The 20,331-nt window shown below is 39.6% G+C and overlaps 1 protein-coding gene across 2 annotated transcripts in view; it reads right to left on the minus strand.

The window, feature by feature from the left end:
• DNAJC6 (DnaJ heat shock protein family (Hsp40) member C6) overlaps nt 1–20,331 on the minus strand; it is a 128,379-nt gene that overhangs the window by 97,118 nt on the left and 10,930 nt on the right. The window contains exon 1 of one of the 2 annotated variants that reach the window (XM_084871364.1): nt 19,140–19,298. The exons of the other annotated variant lie outside the window; for it this stretch is intronic. Within the exon in view, the coding sequence (XP_084727490.1) occupies nt 19,140–19,161 (22 nt within the window). The 5' untranslated portion in view covers nt 19,162–19,298. Of the gene's footprint in view, nt 1–19,139; nt 19,299–20,331 lie in introns of those variants that run through there. 2 annotated transcript variants of the gene reach the window in all.

The raw sequence follows: 20,331 nt of genomic DNA on the forward strand, positions 1-20,331 counted from the left end.
GTTTGGCTCAATGGATAGTCAGCCTGCAGACTGAAGGATCCCAGGCTCTATTCCAGACTCTTCTTTCTTCTCTAAAACCAATAAAATATATTTTTAAAAATATTTTTTCTGCAAGCCTCCAGCGTGTTTGGGTCTGGCGTGACCCTGTGCATTCCTACAGTGCTTGTGAGAACATTTTGGAACAGTTTGAGGCCTTGCCCTGCTGCATCTGGAGCAAAGTTATAGAAATTTCAGACAGTCACAAAAAAAGCAAATGACAACAAACAAAACACAAAACAATAACAACAAAAATAAATAATGTCTTCCCTAATATATATATATTTATATATATATTATTTATATATATATATATTATTTGTTGATTGATTGATTTTTTTATTGATTTTTTGAGAGAGGGGAAGGGTGAGAAACATCTACTTGAGAGTGAAACATTGATTGGCTGCCCCCTGCATGACACCTCCTGGGATCAAGAGCCTGACTTTTCAAGGACAGGCTCCTGGTATAATAAAGTTACACCTACATTACCATTTGAAGATAACTCATGGAAGTGCCTGTCCCTTTCATCTGTCATCTTATAAGCAGAGGAACTTCAGTTTCTCAAATAGACAGACACCAACAGACTAAGATAGCTCTGTGCTCAACTGCAATCAATCCTGGGGAAAACAAAACTCAAAATTTTTGCATGGTGAACAGATTTCCAAAGTCAGAAGCAAATCTACACTGAAGTGAATGTTTTCCTAAATTCTAGATACTCTCATGTTTGGCTCTGAGCTCATTATATAAGACTAGAGGCCCATTGCATAAAGAGATTCGTGCAATAAGCCTTCTTTCCCTTGGCTTCCAGCACTGGTTTTCCTCCGGCACTCGGGACCCAGGCCTTCACTCTGGCCAGAGTCTGCCTTCTTTGTCTTCCCTATAGACTGCAGTCTTGTCTTCGCTGCGGCACTCTGCTCCTGTAGATCCTTAAAATGTCATTATTTTGTGCCTAAAGGTTGTGAGCCCTAGAGTATGTGGCAAATCCTCTGCAATGATGATGAGGAAGGCAGTGGTCAACCCCAAATGCATACAGAGCCAATTCTTGGGGTGCTGAATCTCCAGGCAGTTTCTAAGACACCAACCCACTGCTGCCCACTTGACTACATCTAACAGCAGAGAAAGAACCAGAATTTCCTGACCACTAAATTAAGAGCCTAGGTTTCTCATGTATTACTCATCTAACTGTGAAAGGTCTTTTGAGGAGAATTATCATGGCCATGTCATACCTATGGAGACCAGGGCTCTGAAACACAGCTAAGCATGGGCAAAGCAGTGATTGTCAGTGATGCCCAATGTCCCTTTCCGCCTTCTATGCTAATAGAACCCATTCCTTTTCTCTTTCTTCTGGTAAAACGTGGAGCTCCAACAGGTGTCTTGGGCCATGAGATGACCTTGAAATGGAGGACTTTTGACAATGAAATAAGTGTAGTTAGAAGTGTAATAGGAAAGAAGAACCCTGATCCCTAGAGAACTATGGCAGCCCTATACTGATTATTTCTAGACTCTTAAAGGTGAGAGAGAAACAAACTATTTTGTCTTAAGTGGTTTTTATTTTGCTTTGTTGTTGTTGTTGTTATGTGCACCCAAACCTAATCCTAACTAGGATACAAACTACAAGCTAAACACTATTTTATTTATTTGCCACAACATTTGCTAGGAACAACATAAAGTCTATGTGTTCATGGACAAATTAGTTAACTTCTCTATGCCTCAGTTTCCTCACCGATAAAATAGTAGCATCTTTGGGCAGCTGTTAGAATTGCATGTTATAAAATACATAAAGAGCTTAGCACAGTGCCTGCCACATAAAGTTCAGTGAACGTGACCTTTGTTATGTCTTGTCATTGTCCTTTGACTGATATGCGGCTGGGTCCACTGTGCATAAATCCAAAGCCAGTGATCTCTCCACCTCACTCTGCTGAGATATTGCCCTCCTGGCCAGAGTCACCCAGAGCTGCAGAACCCTGACCATGTCATCAGTGAACGCCCTAGAAGAGTTGCCCTTTCCTTGGAATGTACTTTTTTTGGTCTGCCCAAATAATTTCAGTGCAGTCTGGGACATTTTAAGCCATCAAAGTTGATCCAGAACTTAAAGCAAAGTGTCAACACTTATGCCATAGTGATTCTGAGTCTATTTACTTCACTATGGCCAAATGAGAGAGTATGACTTGTCTTTTGTGCTAAAAATGAGGAAGTGTGAGTGATAGGTTGGGCATCTTATTGTACTGTGTGTTGTTGGGTTTTTTTCCTTTTACTTTCTATTGTGGAAATTTTCAAACATACAGAATACAGAAAATCGTATAATGGATCCTTTGTACCCATCATTCGGTATCAACAATTACGTCATGGCCAATCATGTTTTACATATATAGACACCTAACTACTTTTAAGCAAATTCTAGATTTTGTATCATTTCATCAGTAAATAGCTCAGTATATAGCATTTTAATGTTTGTAAAATGCCTACTGTATTTTTTCTGCACTAGAAACAGGACAAGGTGACATTAATCTGTCTGCTGAGAAGCTAAAGCTATCCACAAGAGGTCTTTGAGGAGACTGTCAGTTTTCTTATTCCCCAGTAGACATGTCATATCAGTCCATTCAACTTCTTGTCCCCACTCTCAGCACCCCCTCCCCAGCCCCACAAACTCACCTCTTCAAGCACTAGTTGTGATCTCAGGCCTTGCTACCCAAGAAATCTAGAAATCAGTCTGGAATTGAGTTTTTCCAAAACACAATAAATTTCTAGAATATTAAAGTTGGAAGGAATTGTAAAGGGTAGACTAACCCTTTCAAGTTAGAAATAAGAAAATTGAGACAGAGAAATGAGCAAACTGATTCACATTTGAGCTTTCAAAACTGCAGATCCAATTATGTGACTCAGCAGCTTAAAACCATTCGAGGGTTTCCGCCACCCTCAGTCTGAAGTATTTGACGTAATGGACCCTTCAGGTTAGAAGACTCAGCCCTCTCCACTTTCCTCTTTCCCCATGCTGCCTTAAAGTCCATAGGGCTTCTTTATAATCTCCTGCCTGGCCAATTCCTACTTGCCCTTCAGATCCCTGCATAGATAGCATTTCGCCAAGAAACCATCAAAGTTCTCAAAACCAAGTTAGGTATGATTTCATGTGGTCCCATAGAACGTTGTACATATTTGAACATAAACTTACAATGCACTACACTGAAATTTCCCGTTACATATATGACTCCCCACATCAGATTGTGGGCCATGTTTGGTACCTAACTCCATGCCTGATAAATACTTATTAAATGAATGACTAATGCTACTTGGAAGAGTCCATGAAAGACATATGGAAAACTGCTCTGTATATGTTTAGCACCCAACAAAGGCTAATCATTGCATTTATAACTGCATAAGGCCACAGTGCTACAACTATATATAAAGGACTGACCAGTTCATATCAGAGTTATTAGTATTCCATCACACTGTTTAATATGAATCTGGTAACTATAAATAGCAGTAACTATTTTCCTATGCAAATAAAACCACTTCTACTGGGTTAAGGAAAACACACAACCTTAGAACCTTTTGAAATCATTTTAGTTTGAAAATGTTCACTTTTTTATCTTAGTAGAAAATTCATACACTGCAAATCATTTTTCTGAAAGAATTATGACTCACCATTTTACAGATTATTTCCTTTGGGCCAAATAGTATTTATGGATAACAAAACATGACACTTTCACCTTTGGCTCTGAAATCACCATGCCCATGTGGTACAGAGATAGGGAACCATGTGTTTGTTGAAAAATTAAATGTAGAAGTTCTCAAAAGAAAAGGTTAGATCACAAATTACAGGAACAAACTGCCCAAGTTGTGGTAAGTATGTTTTAAGCTCCTCACTATTCAGATAAAGTTAGAGCTTTTCCATAACCTTTAAATCTTTGCCGGCAAAATAGTGTTGGTTTTCTATTCAAGAAAGATGGATGTGAGTAGTGCATTTACCTATATTGCCATCTTGACTGGAAGTCCCTACAACTGGTTTCTTAAATGTATTAATACCCTACTTTCTGTATCTATTTTAAATTTATATGCATCACCTCACTGGAGTTACATTAAGCCCAACACATTCCTCTAATCAGTTCTGCGGTAGTTTTTGACATTTATCAAACAAGATGAAAAAGATGGTTTATGGGCTTTTCAATCCTAAGAAGTGATCTACAGATGGTCACAAAAAGCAAACAAAACCAGATGACCACTGTTCTATCTAACTTGGAATTTTGCTATTCAAATGACAAATGCAGAATACTAATTAACAAATGGAAATCAGGTTCTGGTTTTTGGAGAGAATAATACACACACAGTAAGTCAGTTTTGTGTAGCACATGTTCACTGATCCCCCAAGTTGCTGGTGATACAGGGTGCGTTAGAAGATTCCATAAAAATATCCTGCGCATCGACTTTATTATAGGCATAGTGCAGTGGGAAATGACTGAATCAAGGTGATTCAATGTCTGGGTTGTAAGTGGGAAAATTTTAGATGTCTTAACTTTTAGAACAATGGATTTTTCATTCTACCTAGATGCCTCATTTCTTTAAAAATCTAAAATAAATCTTCAATCCCCCAAAATAAACAAGGAAGCTTAGGAAAGAAGGAAGAAAGGTCAATATGTGCTCTATCCACTGTATCATTTATTTACTCTGAAACTTGAATTAGCCTCCTAAATGAATAGCATATTTTCCTGTTAACTAGAGTTTGAATTGTTAAAAGTGCCAGTATCTAAATCTTCTTTTAATAACTGAAGGCCATGTTATTGTTATGAAATATTATAAATTTTGAAATATTTTTCAGATACTAAAAAATGTAGAAAGTTGGCAGTCATGTTAACTGAAAAATATGATAATAGATCAACCGAAGGACTTGTGTACATGCATATAAGTACAACCAATGGACATAAAACTCTGGGGAGGGAGGGTATGTATGGGAGGGAAGGAGGGGGGGCAAAAAAAATCAATAAAATATATTAAAAAATAAATAAATAAATAAATAAAATTTAAAAAACAAAAAACAAAGTAAAGCATATATCCTACCTAATAAAAGAGTAATATGCAAATTAACTATCACCTCATTATAACCACCAGCCATTCCCACCAGCCAATCAGAACAAGTATGCAAATTAACCCCAACCAAGATGGCTGCCACCAAAGAGAGCAGGAGGGAGGCTTGGGTTTCCCTGGCAATGGAGGAAGCCAAGCTTTCCACACACTCTGGCTGGCCCAGGCCTCCAGTCGAGGGTACAAAGGTTCAATTATAGAAGATAAATCCCAAGAAAAATGGTGGCAGCTATGGAGCTGGAGAGAGCAGGCTAGGGTTGTCCCTGACAACAGAGAAAGCCAAGCTTTTCATCTGCCCTGGCCAGTTTAGGCCTCCACTCCAGGCTACAAAGTTTCAATGATAGAAGGTAAATAAACCCCAACAGAAATGGCTGCCACCACTGAGTGAACAGAAGACTTGACTTCACTCCAGGCTACAAAGTTTCAATTGTAGAAAATAAATAAATCCCAGATACCAGGGCCTCCACTTGGGTCATGGCAGGGGAGGGGGTGGGGAGGCCATGGCCTGCCTGCAAACCACCACAGGCCCCTAGCACAGGCCATCCCATGCCCCAAAGGAATCCCTACCCTGATCCATAACACTCTTCAGGGCAAACAAGCTAGCCCCCACCCATGCACCAGGCCTCTATCCTATCTAATGAAAGAGTAATATGCAGATTGACCATCATTCCAACACACAAGATCAAGATAGTTGCCCCCATGTGGTCAAAGATTCTGCCCCCATGTGGGGGCAGAAGATGGCCACCACAAGATGGCCTGCAAGGGAGGGCAGTTGGGGATAAACAGGCTGGCAGGGGAGCAGCTAGACATCAATTAGGCTGGCAGGGCAGTGGTTAGGAGGTGATCAGGCTGGCAGGCAGAAGTGGTTAGGGGCAATCAGGGAGCCAGTAGTCCTAGATTGTGCGAGGGATTTAGGGCAGTGGGACATCTCTAGAGGGGTCCAAGATTGGAGAGGGTGCAGGCTGAGCTGAAGGACCCTGCCCTCCCCCCCCCCATGCATAAATTTCATGCACCGGGCCTCTAGTATGGATATATAAAGATGACACAGAAAGGGGATACACTCAAGCTTTACCAGCAGTTATCTCTAAGGGATGGAATGATAGAAGGTTCACAGTTTTTCTTGTGCTTTTTGAATTTTCACAATTTCCTTTTGGGAAACATATACTTTTAAATTACAATATATTAAGTACCTAGTAGGTGTCAAGCATATGCTAGGTGTTATAAAGCAGAACACAGGGGAGGGACCTGGAGTCAGAGAAAGTCTTCAAGCTACTATTTGAAAGAGTAGAACTGAGTCAAAGAGGAGGGGAAATCCTCAATAAGCCACGCCCCATTGAAGCAGGAGGAAAAGAGGAGATACCTCTCACTGTTTCTTTCTCCTTACTGACCCCTCACCACCAGTACAATTAAGGTAAGACTGCTCTCCTGCATCCCCTTTCTCTTGAGAGTCCTCTCCTTTAACGCTGGTTTCCAGATTTTACCATTTAACTCGCAGCAGCGGTAGTCACAGCTGAGTTCCTTCTCTGCACCAACACCCCCACTCCCAGTTTGGAAAAAGTATTCTAAATTTAAACCACACAGCACCAAACTAAAAATGGCTTAGAAAGGGAAACAGACTACCTTGTGCTGGGCTCCTGATAGATTTCACAGGAACGAATTACCCTTTTTTTCTAAGCATATGTAATCAAATAATTCTTAGGTCATAAAATAACCATCCCCGAGTTCTCATGAGACAAAAGTATCTGTTTTTAAGTGACCAGGGAAGAGGTTGAAGCTGGCAAAAAATAGTAGGAAAGTTAAGTGATGACTCATGAAGGATGCATCTGGGGTTCTGCGAATGTCATCCAGCTCCGCCGTTAGTGCACGCTGGATTTTTCCTCATCCCCTTTCTGAAAGGTAAGAAAAAGTAAGACAGAACTAGAGTCAGGGGCCCGAGGGTCAGCCCCTATTATATGAGACACTCCCCCAACTCTCAAGTAAGTTTTCCCTTCCAAGCTTCAGTTTCCTCATCCCTAATCATTCTGGGATTGGAAGCTGAACCTGATCAGTGGTTCCCAAGCTTTTTTGTCCTTGGCACTTTTTCATTCTTTTTTTTTTTTTTTTTTTTTTTTTTTTTAACAATAGCAAGTTAGTTCTTTTAAAAATTTGCACAGAAGTGTAATAGACATACGAAGTGTGGATCAAATCACGTGTTCAGCCCAATGAATTTTCACAAACTGAATGTGCCTAAAAAACCAGCATTGGAGTAGAGAGACACATCTGAAAAGTAAGTGCCTTTTGTTTGTATTAATTCTAATATGAAATTTGGGCTAACATAGAAAGCGTTCATTCCCACATATGGGTAAGGTACCAATCAACCTGGTCACCCTTCAGTTTTAGGTCACATTTGAATAGAGCTATTTATTGCCTTAACCTATCTCCTGAGCTATCTTAGTGTATATTTGAGAAGGAAGGAGAGTCCAGTGCAAAAAAAAAAAAAAAAAAAAAAAAAATGAGATGAATGAGTGAATTAACTGATCTTGGATTTGAGAGACTAAGGACATAGGCAATGTGACATGAAGCCCATAAGTGTGACAAGCAGCACCTATACATAACCCTAGATCCAAGGAAGGATGTTGAAAAAATACCTACTCATCTATGGTAAAAGGCTGGGTGAAAGCTATGGTAAAAGCTATGGAATGTTTTGTAACTTAATCATTCAAGATATTTTGTAAATTTTAGAATTTCATTAAACTTGGAAGGTAAGAGTTGACAATTCCAAAATATTAAACACACACACACACACACACACACACACACACAAAATATATATATATATATATATATATATATATATATTTGAAGATTTGAATGTAGGGTCAGATTCACAAAAATGAAGAAGTCCATATATTCTGGAACAAAGCAACAAAAATCTGTAATCATTTCAGAGAAAATATGGGAAAAGAAGATACAAGCAAGCTTTGACTAAGCAAGAAACAGTAACTAGAAATCAACTATACATACCCTTTATTATTTATAACATGTTGAAAATGTCATTGGTATCTTGCTTGGTGTTTTGCTCTGCTGATATTATTTTTTAATATAGTCCATATTTTTAATTAATTTAATTTTTAATTATTTAATTATTGATTTTTAGAGAGAAGGGAAGAGAGAAGAAGAGAGAAACATTGATGTGAGAATCAACAAAAATACAAAAGGATTGTAAAACAATACTATGAACAACTATATGCCATCAAACTGGACAATGTGAATGGAATAGACAAATTCCTAAAAAAAAATACAATCTTCCAAAACTCCATCAGAAAACCTCTATAAGCCAATAACAAATTATTAAATAGAAGCAGTAATCAAATAACTCCCAGAAAACAAAAGCACAGGTCTACAGAGGTACACAGGGGAGTTTTACCACAAAGGACAACTAACGCCTATCCTCCTCAAACTATTCCAAAAAATCCAAGAGGAAGAAACACTTCAAAGCTCTTTTTATGAGGTCAGCATTATTCTAATTCCAAAACTAGATAAAAAAAACATTGCAAAGAAAGAGAACTAAAAAAGAAAAGAGAGTTGCAAGCCAATATTACTGATGAACATAGATACTAAAATCCTCAACAAAATATGAGTAAATCAGACCCAGCAATATATTAAAAAGATCATACACCATGACCAAGTGGGATTTATTCCAGGGAGGCAAGGCTGATACACTATTCGCAAATCAATAAACGTGATACATCACATTAACAAATTAAAAAACAAAAATCACATGATCAACCCTAGCTGGTTTTGCTCAGTGTATAGATCATTAGTCTGCTGACTGAAGGGTCCTGGGTTGGATTCCAGTTAAGTCCTATACCTGGGTTGTGGGCTTGATCCCTTGGGGGGGCAGGCACACAAAAGGCAGCCAATCAATGATTCTCTCTCATCATTGATGTTTCTCTCTCTCCCTTTCCCTTCCTCTCTGGAATCAATACAAATATATATTTTAAAAATCACATGATCATATCAATAGATGCAGAAAAAGCATTCGACAAAATCCCAACACCCATTTTTGATAAAAACACTCAGCAAAGTGGGAATAGAGGGAGCCTATCTCAACATGAAAAAGGCCATATGTGACAAATGTACAGCAAACATACTCTATGGGCAAAAACTAAAATCACTTCCCCTAAGAACATGAACAAGACAGGGTTGTGCTTTCACCACTCTTACTCAACATAGTACTGGAAGTCCTAGCCACAGCGATCAGACAAGAAGAAAACATAAAAGGCATCCAAATTGGAAAGGAAGAAGTAAAACTCTCATTAATCACAGATAGCATAATATTGTACATAGAAAACCCTAAAGACTCCACCAAAAACTACTAGATTTAGTTACTGAATTTGGCAATGTAGCAAGATACAAAATTAACATCCAAAAATCTTTATACACCAATATGAATTCTCAGAAAGATAAACTAAACAAACAATCCCATTTATCATTGCAACAAAAAATTAAGATACTTAGAATAAACTTAACCAAGGAGGTAAAAGACTTATACTCAAAAAACTACATGATGTTGAAAAAAGAGACAGAGAAAGATATAAACAAGTGCTTGTGGGTTGGTAAGAATTAACATCATTAAAATGTCCACACTACCCAAGGCAATGCAATCCCTATTAAAACACTAATGGCATATATTTCACAAATATAGAACAAATACTCCAAATATTTACATGGAATCTAAAAGACCCTGAATAGCTGCAGCAACTTTGAGAAAGAAGAACAAAGTTGAAGAGCTCACAATACCAGATATCAAGCTATACTACAAAGCCACTGTTCTCAAAACTATCTGGTACTGGCACAAGAACGGACATATAGACTAATGGAACAGAACAGAAAACCCAGAAATCTACCCAAGACATTACACTCAACTAATATTTGACAAAGGAGGCAAAAGCATACAATGGAGTCAAGACAGTCTCTTCAATAAATGATGCTAGGAAAACTGGACAGATATGTGCAACAAAAAAAAAATGAAACTAGACCACCAATTTATATCATGCATGAGAATAAACTTAATATGAATAAAGGACTTAAATGTAAGTTGTGAAATCATAAAAATCCTAGCAGAAGCCAAAGGCAGCAAAATCTCAGACATCTCTCATAGCAACAAGTTTAAGGATACATCTCCTAAAGGTAAAGGAAACTAAGGAGAAAAATAAACAAATGGGACTACATAAAAATAAAAAGCTTCTGCACAGCAAAAGAAACCATCAACAATAAGAAAAGAGATCCCACTGTATGGGAGAACATATTCTGCAATGATACATCTGTTAAAGGGGTTAATATCCAAATATATATAAGGAACTCATACAACTTAACAAAAGGAAGATAAACAATCAAAAAAAAAAAATGGGCAAAGGACCTAAATAGATAACTTCTTCAAAATGGACATACAAATGGCCAAGAGACATATGAAAAAAAATGCTCAAAGTCACTGATCATCAGAGAGATGAAAATGAAAAAGACAATGAAGTATCACCTCATTCTTGTCAGAATGGTTACCATCAACAAGTCAACAAATGACAAGTGCTTGTGAGGATGTGGAGAAAAGGGAACCCGAGTATACTGCTGGTGGGAATGCAGATTGGGCAGCCATTATGGAAAACAGTATGGAGTTTCCTCAAAAAAATTAAATATGGATCTGCCATTTGATCCCATGATCCCACTTCTAGGAATATATCCTAATAGATCCAAAATGCCAATCAGGAAAAATGTATGTTCATAGCAGTGCAATTTACAATAGCTCAGATCTGAAAACAGCCCAAGTGCCCATCAGTAGATGAGTGGATAAAACAAGCTGTGGTATAACCTAGCTGGTGTAGGACCGTAGTTGAGGGTCGACCTATGAACCACCAGGTCACTATTTGATTCCCCGTCAGGACACATGCCCAGGCTTTGGCCTCGATCTCTGGTGTGGGATGAGAAGGAGGCAGCCAATCAATGATTCTCTCTCATCATTGATGTTTCTATCTCTCTCTCCCTCTCCCTTCCTCTCTGAAATCAATAAAAATATATATTTTTTTAAAAGTTGTGCTACATTTACTCCATGGAATACTATGCAGAAGTAAAAAAGAAAGATCTCTTACCCTTTGAGAAAGCATGGAGGGACCTGGCGAGTATTATGCTAACTGAAATAAGCCAGTCAGAGAAAGACAAGTATCACATGATCTCACTCATATGTGGAATCTAATGAACAAAATAAACTGTTGAATAAAATAAATCCAGAGACATAGAAACATGGAACAGACTGTCAAATCTCAGGGGGAAGGCAGGAGTAGGTGGGTGGGAGGAAATCAACCAAAGAACTTGTATGCGTATATGCATAGTCCATGGACAGACAATAGGGTGGTGAAAGCCTGGTACAGGGTTGGGGGAGCTAGAAGGGATCAATGGGGGGAAAGGGGAGACATATGTAATGCCTTCTACAATATATATATATATATATATATATATATATATATATATATATATATATATATATATATTTTAAAGGAGGGTAGGTTGTGCTCAGCTCAATCTCATTGCTATAATTAAATCTAAATATTTTTAAATGAACTATCTATCTATATAAAGCCCTATTATGCAAATTGTCCCCTCAGGAGTTCAACCAGGAGAACAGGAATTTGACAACTCGCTATGATGTGCACTGACAACCAGGGGGTAGTGCGGAATGAAGGAAGGCCCCGGTTGGCATCTGGAAGGCCTCAATTGGCCCTGATCACCAACCAGGTCTAGGGACCCTACTCATGCACGAATTTCATGCACTGGGCCTCTATCCTATCTAATAAAAGAGCAATATACAAATTGATCATCACTCTAACACACAAGATGGCTGCCCCCATGTGGACACAAGATGGCCGGCAGGGGAGGGCAGTTGTGGGCGATCAGGCCAGAAGGAGAGGGTAGTTAGAGGTGACCGGGCTGGCAGAGAAGGGCAGTTGGGGGTGACCAGGCCAGCAGGGGAAGGCAGTTGGGAGGGAACCAAGCCTTCAAGGGAGGGCAGTTGGGGGCAACCAGGCCTACAGGGAAGGGTAGTTGGAGGGGACCAGGCCAGCAGGGGAGGGTAGTTGGAGACAACTAGGCCTGGAGGGAAGGGCAGTTGGAGGGGCCAGGCTAGCAGGGAAGAGCAGTTAGGGGCATCCAGGCTGGCATGGGAGAGCAGTTAGGGGTGACCAGGTGGCAGGGGAGGGCAGTTGGGGCAACCAGACCTATAGGAGAGGTCAGTTAGGGATTACTGGGCCACCAGGAGAAGGCAGTTGGGGACAACCAGACTTGCAGGGGAGGGAAGTTAGGGGCAATCAGGCCAGCAGGGGAGCAGTTAGGCATCGATCAGGCTGGCAAGAGAGTGGTTAGGGGGTGATCTAGATGGCAGGCAGAAGTGGTTAGGGGCAATCAGGCAGGCAGGCGAGCAGTTGGGAGCCAGCAGTCCTGGATCGTGAAAGGGACATTCCTCAAGGGGTCCCAGATCGGAGAGGATGCAGGCTGGGCTGAGGGACACATACAACCCCTCCATGCACAAATTTCGTGCACCAGGCCTCTAGTTAAATATATAATTGAGTGTATAATCTCAAAAAGTTTTAATGTTGGGTCAAATTTTTTTAACATTAACACATTTCAGACAGATCACAGAATTCTCACTTCATATTACACAGTGTTTTACAAAGTATCATACTTTAAAAAGACATTAGCTTATAAGAATATGTAATAAGTAACTTCAAAATGCAATAAGTATTTAATTTCAAAGCGTGCCTTTAACATTTATGTAAAATGTTTTTTGGACTCATTCAATAGAAACTTATCTGGCCACTGGGTGAAGCTAGCAATAAAACTACTGGTCCGCAATATGTGAAGGAGGCCAAAATAAAGTAATTTTATAAACTCCAAGTAACACAAATATATGTAAATATAATACATATTTTGTAGTTCCCTGTTTAGTATCTCAAAATGAAATTCAAATAGAAAATAACCTACCTAACACAAAATTTGAAAAAAATAAGATATATAATATACCAACTAGATAAAAGAGAAGTGAAAGACATCTATTTCTATAAAAAGTAAGTGACCAACTGGACGTCCATCTGACCGTCCAACTGACCGACCAGCCAGTACATATGACATGCACTGGCAATTTTAAAATCAACATTGAACTGAAACCGGTTTGGTTCAGTGATAGAGCATCGGTCTGTGGACTGAAAGGTCGCAGGTTCGATTCCAGTCAAGGGCATGTACATTGGTTGTGGGCACATCCCCAGAGGGAGGTGCACAGGAGGCAGCTGGTCGATGTTTCTCTCTTGTCGATGTTTCTAGCTCTGTATCCCTCTCCCTTCCTCTCTGTAAAAAATAAATTAAATATATTAAAAAAAATAAAAATCAACATTGAAAATGAAAGAACAGAATAAATCTCCAGAAAAAGAACTAAATAAAATGGAAGCAAGCAAACTACCAAATACAGAGTCAAAAACAATGGCTATAAGGATGCTCAAGGAACTTAATGAGAACTTAAAGGAACTTACTAAGAACATCAAATACAAAATAGGACCAGTCAGTAATGAAAGATATACGAACTGAAATGAAGAATAATTTACAGGAAATCAATAGTAGAGTAGAGGAAGCTGAGAATCAAATCAGTGATTTGGAAAACAAGGAAGCAAAAAACACCCAATTACAAGAGCAAAAAAAGACAGTGTAAGGGGCATCTGGGACAACTTAGAACATACCAATATTCGCATCATGGGAATGCTAGAGGAGTCGAATCATTCTTGATTCTTCACTTGTACTTTACCCACAATATCAAGTTTATCAGCAAGGTTTCTAGGCACTATAGACAACTGTATGCAGAAGCTATTCATTTATATCTGTTACTCTTTCTTTCCAAATAATAATACTTAATTGCTCCTAATATAACCATTTATCTAATTTCAAATATTGCTGCATTAATGGGTTCTTCACTGATTATTCTGAAGAAAACTTGCAAATTTCTTCTATTGTACTAATTTATATTTCTGATCATGAATTTGGTTGACACTTCTGTTATGGAGAAAGGGCGAATAGTGATATTAAAATATTTCTCCTAATTAATTTCCTTTCAATGTGTATGAATCCATGCACAGGACCACTAGTTTATAATAAAACAATATGCATTTCAATATGTAAATAATCAAGCAGGATTATATCAGGGAACATAATAAAGTAGTCACATACCTGCATTTGTATGTACAGGTGTGTTATACTGTACATTCAAGTCACATACCTGCACTTGAATGAAACAGGTGTGTTATACTGTAGTGTCAAATGCAAGCGGTATCATTTTGGGTAAGTTTGGGTAAGTGGTGTTCTGAACAAAATTAAGTATAATCTTTCCTCAATTTACACAGCAATTTTAATCCTGGTAATTTCAGTGTATGTAAAACCAACTTATGTTCTAAGCTCAGAAAATTATAGAAGGTTTTTACTTACCTCTTCAGCAAAACACTTGAAAGCTGCACAAACATTAGATAAATTGTCATGTGACAGAATTATCTGGAACAGTCCAGTACATCGAGCATTTCTGGAGTCTTCCCAGGGAATGCATATTTCCAATTTCCCTCAGGAAGTAGTACCATGCCCATTTGAGAACCACCAGACTTGCCCATGCTGTAAAACCAGCTTTATCACAAACTAGCTGTGAAACCAAAAGAAAATCACACAGCCATTTTACAGATCATCCCAGCCAAAACATCACTTCCTCAACCCACACAGTCACAAGAAGCAATAACAAAAAAATCCTGCAAAGAATCTGAATTCTCTAAAAGTTTCAAAGTAGATGTGATGATTAAAAACACACACAATGTTTTTGGACTTCCTTATACTTATTTTATTTTGAATTACAGACATGGGTATGAACACCAGAATCTTTTTAATATTTAGGGCCTAAAAGTCTGGATCTGACCATATTCAAACTTTCAAACAGTCTCTGTAATAAAGTTCAATAAAAAAATCAAATTATTTCAGGAACCACTAGCATAGACCAATGCTCTAATCCTAGTTTTACCACATTAAAATATGCTATCCATAGTTTTATTTGCTGACAAAATGTCATTTGTTATTTTAAGATAAAATATAGAAAAACAACAGAAAAACTGAAAGAACTATTTGTCCTGAAGTCTTGTAGAAAAAAAAAATCTCCACCCAAATGTTCAAATTCTCCACTCTTATCTTTTCATATCTGTTTCTAAAACCTTGTTGTATAAAATACTCAGAAAACTTACTAAATAAAAGAAAAATTTGGAGCTGGACTTAAGATGTCTTTGCAAATAAACACAATTTAGAAAATTAGTCAAAAGCTATCATTCTCCAAGGTTCACATTTCTCCTTTATAATAAGTAAATGAATTCTAATAATAAATGATGTTGAAAATTTTATTACAAGTTCTGCAAGCCGCCATGCTACTTATTCTCAAGCCTTGTCTACCATGTGAATGAATGGTTTGGGAGATAAAATGACCTCTGCTACTTACCACTGTACAAGATTCTCAATCCATTTTTTTTACATATAAAATACCCCCTACCTACCAATGTTGTGACAATATGTAAAGCTCTTTGCAGAAAGCTTTTCATGTACTAGTTGTCAGTTAAATAGGAGCTATGGTTATTATTATAACTAGCTGTACTGTTTGCCAATACCCACTTAGTAACTCATTCAACTATTTTCTTCTTAGTTGTCTTATACAATTTTTTTTTTCTGGCTTAAAAAGCATTTTGAGATATGCTAGGTAAATGTTACACAACGTCTCTTATATAAGACAGCCTCAGCCCAGCTAGTGTGGCTCAGTAGTTGAGCATTGACCTATGAACCAGGAGGTCATGGTTCAATTACCAGTTCGGGCACATGCCCAAGGTTGCAGGCTCAATCCCCAATAGAGGATATGCAAGAGGCAGCTGATCAATGATTTTCTCTCATCACTGATGTTTTTATCCCTCTCTCTTTCCACCTTCTTCTCTGAAATCAATAAAAATGTATGTTAAAAATGAAAATTCTTCTTTAAAAAAAATAAAAAAGACAGCCTCACCAAACTGTCTTAAGACAACATATACCAAAAATAGGACAAAGAATGACCTATTAAACTACACTTTAACATTTACTGAACGTAAGTCATGTGATGGTAGCTTATAAAAATTCAGTTCTCCTACCAACATCCTGAGTATTTTTTTTTTTGCCTCTGTAAACCCTTTAAATGTTACCTCTCTTCCTTTTTTGGTCTTTACAAGGAGAGTTGACTTCTGAAAATTTCACAACATTTTAATAATTTTTCTGTAGTACTTTTCAGCACAAAGACTCTAATTTTTAGTATATTTATGTTTCATATTCAGATCTCCAACTGATTCTTTGCAAACCTGCAGGGTTCTCATGGTATGTTTAGCAGGATCACACCCTCTCTTCAACATGCACACACACTCCATCACATCACACTCTCATCTGGTCTCTGCCAACACTTGAAATGTGGGACTTAACCCTTCCAGCATGAAAGGTTTAGCTAGGAAGAGGTTTGGAAAAAATATAATAGTTTATAACTTGAGGGCTTATGCACCCTTTGAAAATCTGAAGAAAACTATAAATATCTCATATGTAAGCAATAAAGGATATGCATATACAATTGCATTTCACAGGCTCCTTGCAAACCAAATTAAAAAACCTATGGTTTATTTCAGTGTTTCTCCTTTTGACTCAGCAAGGACTCACAGTGGGAAACAGAACCTGACACCAACAGAGCCCATACTTACATAGCAAGACAAATGTAAATATCTAAAACAGAAGTTTCCAGAAATAATATTTACCCTTACCATGTGCAATGGTTTCTACCATTTTCTATCCAATTTCATCTTTCCAAATGTTGCTTCGGGCACTGCATGGCTTTCTTACTGCCCACAATCTGAAGAACAGTGATCTGGTCTAACACTTCCCCATTTTTGAAATAAGGAAACTGAGATCCAAAAAAACAAAAGTCCTAGGTCATGAATGAGTTTGCGGCCGAACAAGCCAGAAACCTAACTATTCTGACTCACAACCAAACAAAGTGAAACAAAAGTCCTAACTACCACCTCACTTCAAAAAAAGCAGCTGAAAACTGAAAACATGCTGATCGGAAACTGAAAACATGCTGTTAACTGGGAGCGCTTCACTTCCAAACCATGGTGAACATTAACCACAGCCTCAGCCTCCCATTCAGACAGCCTTCCTTTTTTTCTTTTTTTTCTTCCGAAACCATGCCACTGGCCTAGCATGACATGGCACATAAACAATTTTTCTCTTTCTAGTAACCCTTTCTCCAGCCACTGAAAACAACACAGGAAAAGCAGATGTTTTTCTTGAGTTCATTTAAAATACTTCTCTGACACATACACACAGGTTTTGTCTGTCTGTCAGAGGCTGGCTTAGAAACGGGGGTGGGCAGGCCCTCTTTCCACTTACCAGGCCCATGCATAGCTGTTTTCTTCTCTGCTGGGGCTGCTTCATTAAAATTTTAACATCCCAACCACATGGATCAATAGTGCATATGAATGATCCAGAGACTACTAGAGGTTACTACTACCAACAGCAGCTACCCCAGCCCGCTCTTAAGCCTCGATTGCTGACAGTGGGGTGGCTGAGAGCCTGCATTACAAACAGCTTGGTGGCTTAAAATGTCATCTCTCCGCTGACATCAGGCTGTGCATGGTTTTTGTTTTTCTTATTTTTAATTTGGAATCTTATAACTAGCCATCGACAGAGGCTGGGGACTGGCCAGGAGGCCGAGGCCCTGCGCACAGGAAGGAGGCGCTGCAGGGATCACCCCAATAACTCCACTTGGCCGCCTGCAGCCGCGGGCCAGCCTCCACCTGCAGCCCCAGCCTGGTTGGTCCCCAAGGGCAGAGCGCCCGGGCTCCCAACGCAGCAGGCACAGTCCGGTGCAAATGGATGCGCAGTAGCTCCGGGGAAAGAATCTCCGAAAGTGTGCGAGGAGGGAAGGGGGGGCGCTGCGGGAGGAGAAAAAGGGGAGAAGCAGGCAAACCCTAAAATTAGCGCTCAGGAAGCAGCGGCAGGGCACAGGCTCGCTGAGATGGCGTCCTCTGCCCAGCGGCCACCCCGGAGCTGCCCGGGAGCCCGCGGCCCCTGCGCTGCCTCCGCCCCCGCCCCCGGAGCTGGACCAACGCAGCAGAAGGGGGGGCGGGGGGGTTCTGTCCTGGAAATAGGATCAGGGAGCACAGGGAGCCTCCTGAGCCCTTGGGGTCTATCGCTCCTCCCCCAACTGCGGCAGAAATGTTAAGCAGCCTCAGAATTTAAAGCCGTTTCTCTCCTCTATCAAACCTCCCTGGGAATTAGAGTGACAGGGGGTGAGGGAGGACGTTAACGGACCGAGGATCTAGGGGGTGGGAGCTGGCGGAATGTGGGGGGGGGTTGCATCCGAATTTCTCTCTGCAAGGTAAACAGTTCTGAAGGTCAGGGAAAGCGCCCCATCGGGCGCTCCTGAAAAGATGAATGTTCAGTCAGGGATTCTCAGCCATCGCTTTTCTTGTGAACCCAAACGACCTAAGTCCAAAGTATATCAGATATTCCAACTCCGATAATGCACTGAAAAACCTGCCGTTAAGTACTGTGAACACTCCCAGTATAAAATTACCCAAACCCCCATAGCTGGCATTAGGAAATCTGCGAAATGGAAATGTGTTCCTGGGCTAAGGTGAAAGGAAGAATGCAAAAATACGGTTTTTTGTCACACACACACACACACACAAAAAAATGGAAAATGGAATGACACACTATTTGGAAACCAAAAGCCACTCGTTTTAATGTTTGTATATTTCTTTTGAAGCCAGTCTTTTCAAAAAAAGTCGTGTTTATTATGTAACTAAGGCTGTTAAAATGACATATGCACCGTAATGATAAACTAGCCATTAATACACATTAAGGTCCGTGGAGGGCAGTCGCATCTCCAGCATCTTTTTGACTCCCCTCTGCCGTTGGGCCCTTACCTTTATTTTCAGAATCCTTCATCCTCTCCTTCCTCCCTCTGCTGCAAATGGGCAGGAAAGTCCGGCAGATCCTCCAACCCTGACTTTCGATTTGTCATTCACAGACAGTCAGCGGTCTCGGGGGCGAAGTCCCTCAACCCGGGAGCACGGGGCTCGGATAACTGCATGCAAGTCAGTGTGCGGGGTTATAATTTTGCTTATGCTGGAGCGAAAGGATAGAGGTGAAGGCAGACGTAAACACAACTTCCAAAACATGGCATGGAATTGGATCTGGAGCCTGGACATGCCTTCCTTCCCTGAGATTAAGAAACCAGCTGTTCAGCACCTCCTTGTCTCTGGAGAGATGTGGTTCAAGTTCAAGGGGGAATGTCTGTGCCATGCACTGGGCTTGTTTTCAAATAGAGACCTTAACTCTGGAGGGGACTGAAGACCCCCGTACCTTGTTTCCTCTTTCATAATCATGCATTCATAAAACATTTCTTTTACCTTTCTGTGGACCAGGCTCTGTCCTCCAGCTGCTCTCAGATGTTACAATAGAAGCATACAGTGCAATGCAATGACCTATGAATGCTGTATGGACACGGGTTCCTTAACCCACTTCACCCTGAGGTAAGTTGATACTCTAGGAGGCTTTATGATTGGTTTTAAGCCACTGAGTCACTGAGCCAGAATGAGAATGAGGAAACCAGATCATGCATCCCAGACCTTTGTTGGAGGGCAAGGAAGTTTTGAGTGAATCTTTCAATCATACAATGCAAGCTTACTTTCAATCATTGCATAGCTAAGATTCCTTCCTTCTTTCCTTCTTTCCCTCCCTTTTCCCCTCTCTTACTTCCTACTAAATGGTATTTGCGCCAGGCACTAGTCTACCCAGGAATACAAAAAACAGACCAAGTCCTTGCTCTCATGGCTACTACCTTCTGGTGGGAGGATTCAAACAGACAATAAACAAGCCAATTTAAACATATAATGAATGTCAATGAATAATATGGAGAAAAATGAAGCATGATTATGAAGGAGCAGAAGTGCCATTTTTTATAAAGTAAATCAGGGAAGTTGATATTTAACTTATTTTATGAAAAATTGGTTAGGATCATTATGGTCCCTTCCAAACATCTTCACTCTGAGATTGTTTTTTTAAGTTTGGAATCCTCATAAACTCCTCTGCTCCCAGTGCACTCACTGGTGGGTG

The sequence above is a fragment of the Pipistrellus hanaki genome (genome assembly GCF_964339955.1).
Source record: "Pipistrellus hanaki genome assembly, chromosome: 2".
Classification (NCBI taxonomy): domain Eukaryota; kingdom Metazoa; phylum Chordata; class Mammalia; order Chiroptera; family Vespertilionidae; genus Pipistrellus; species Pipistrellus hanaki.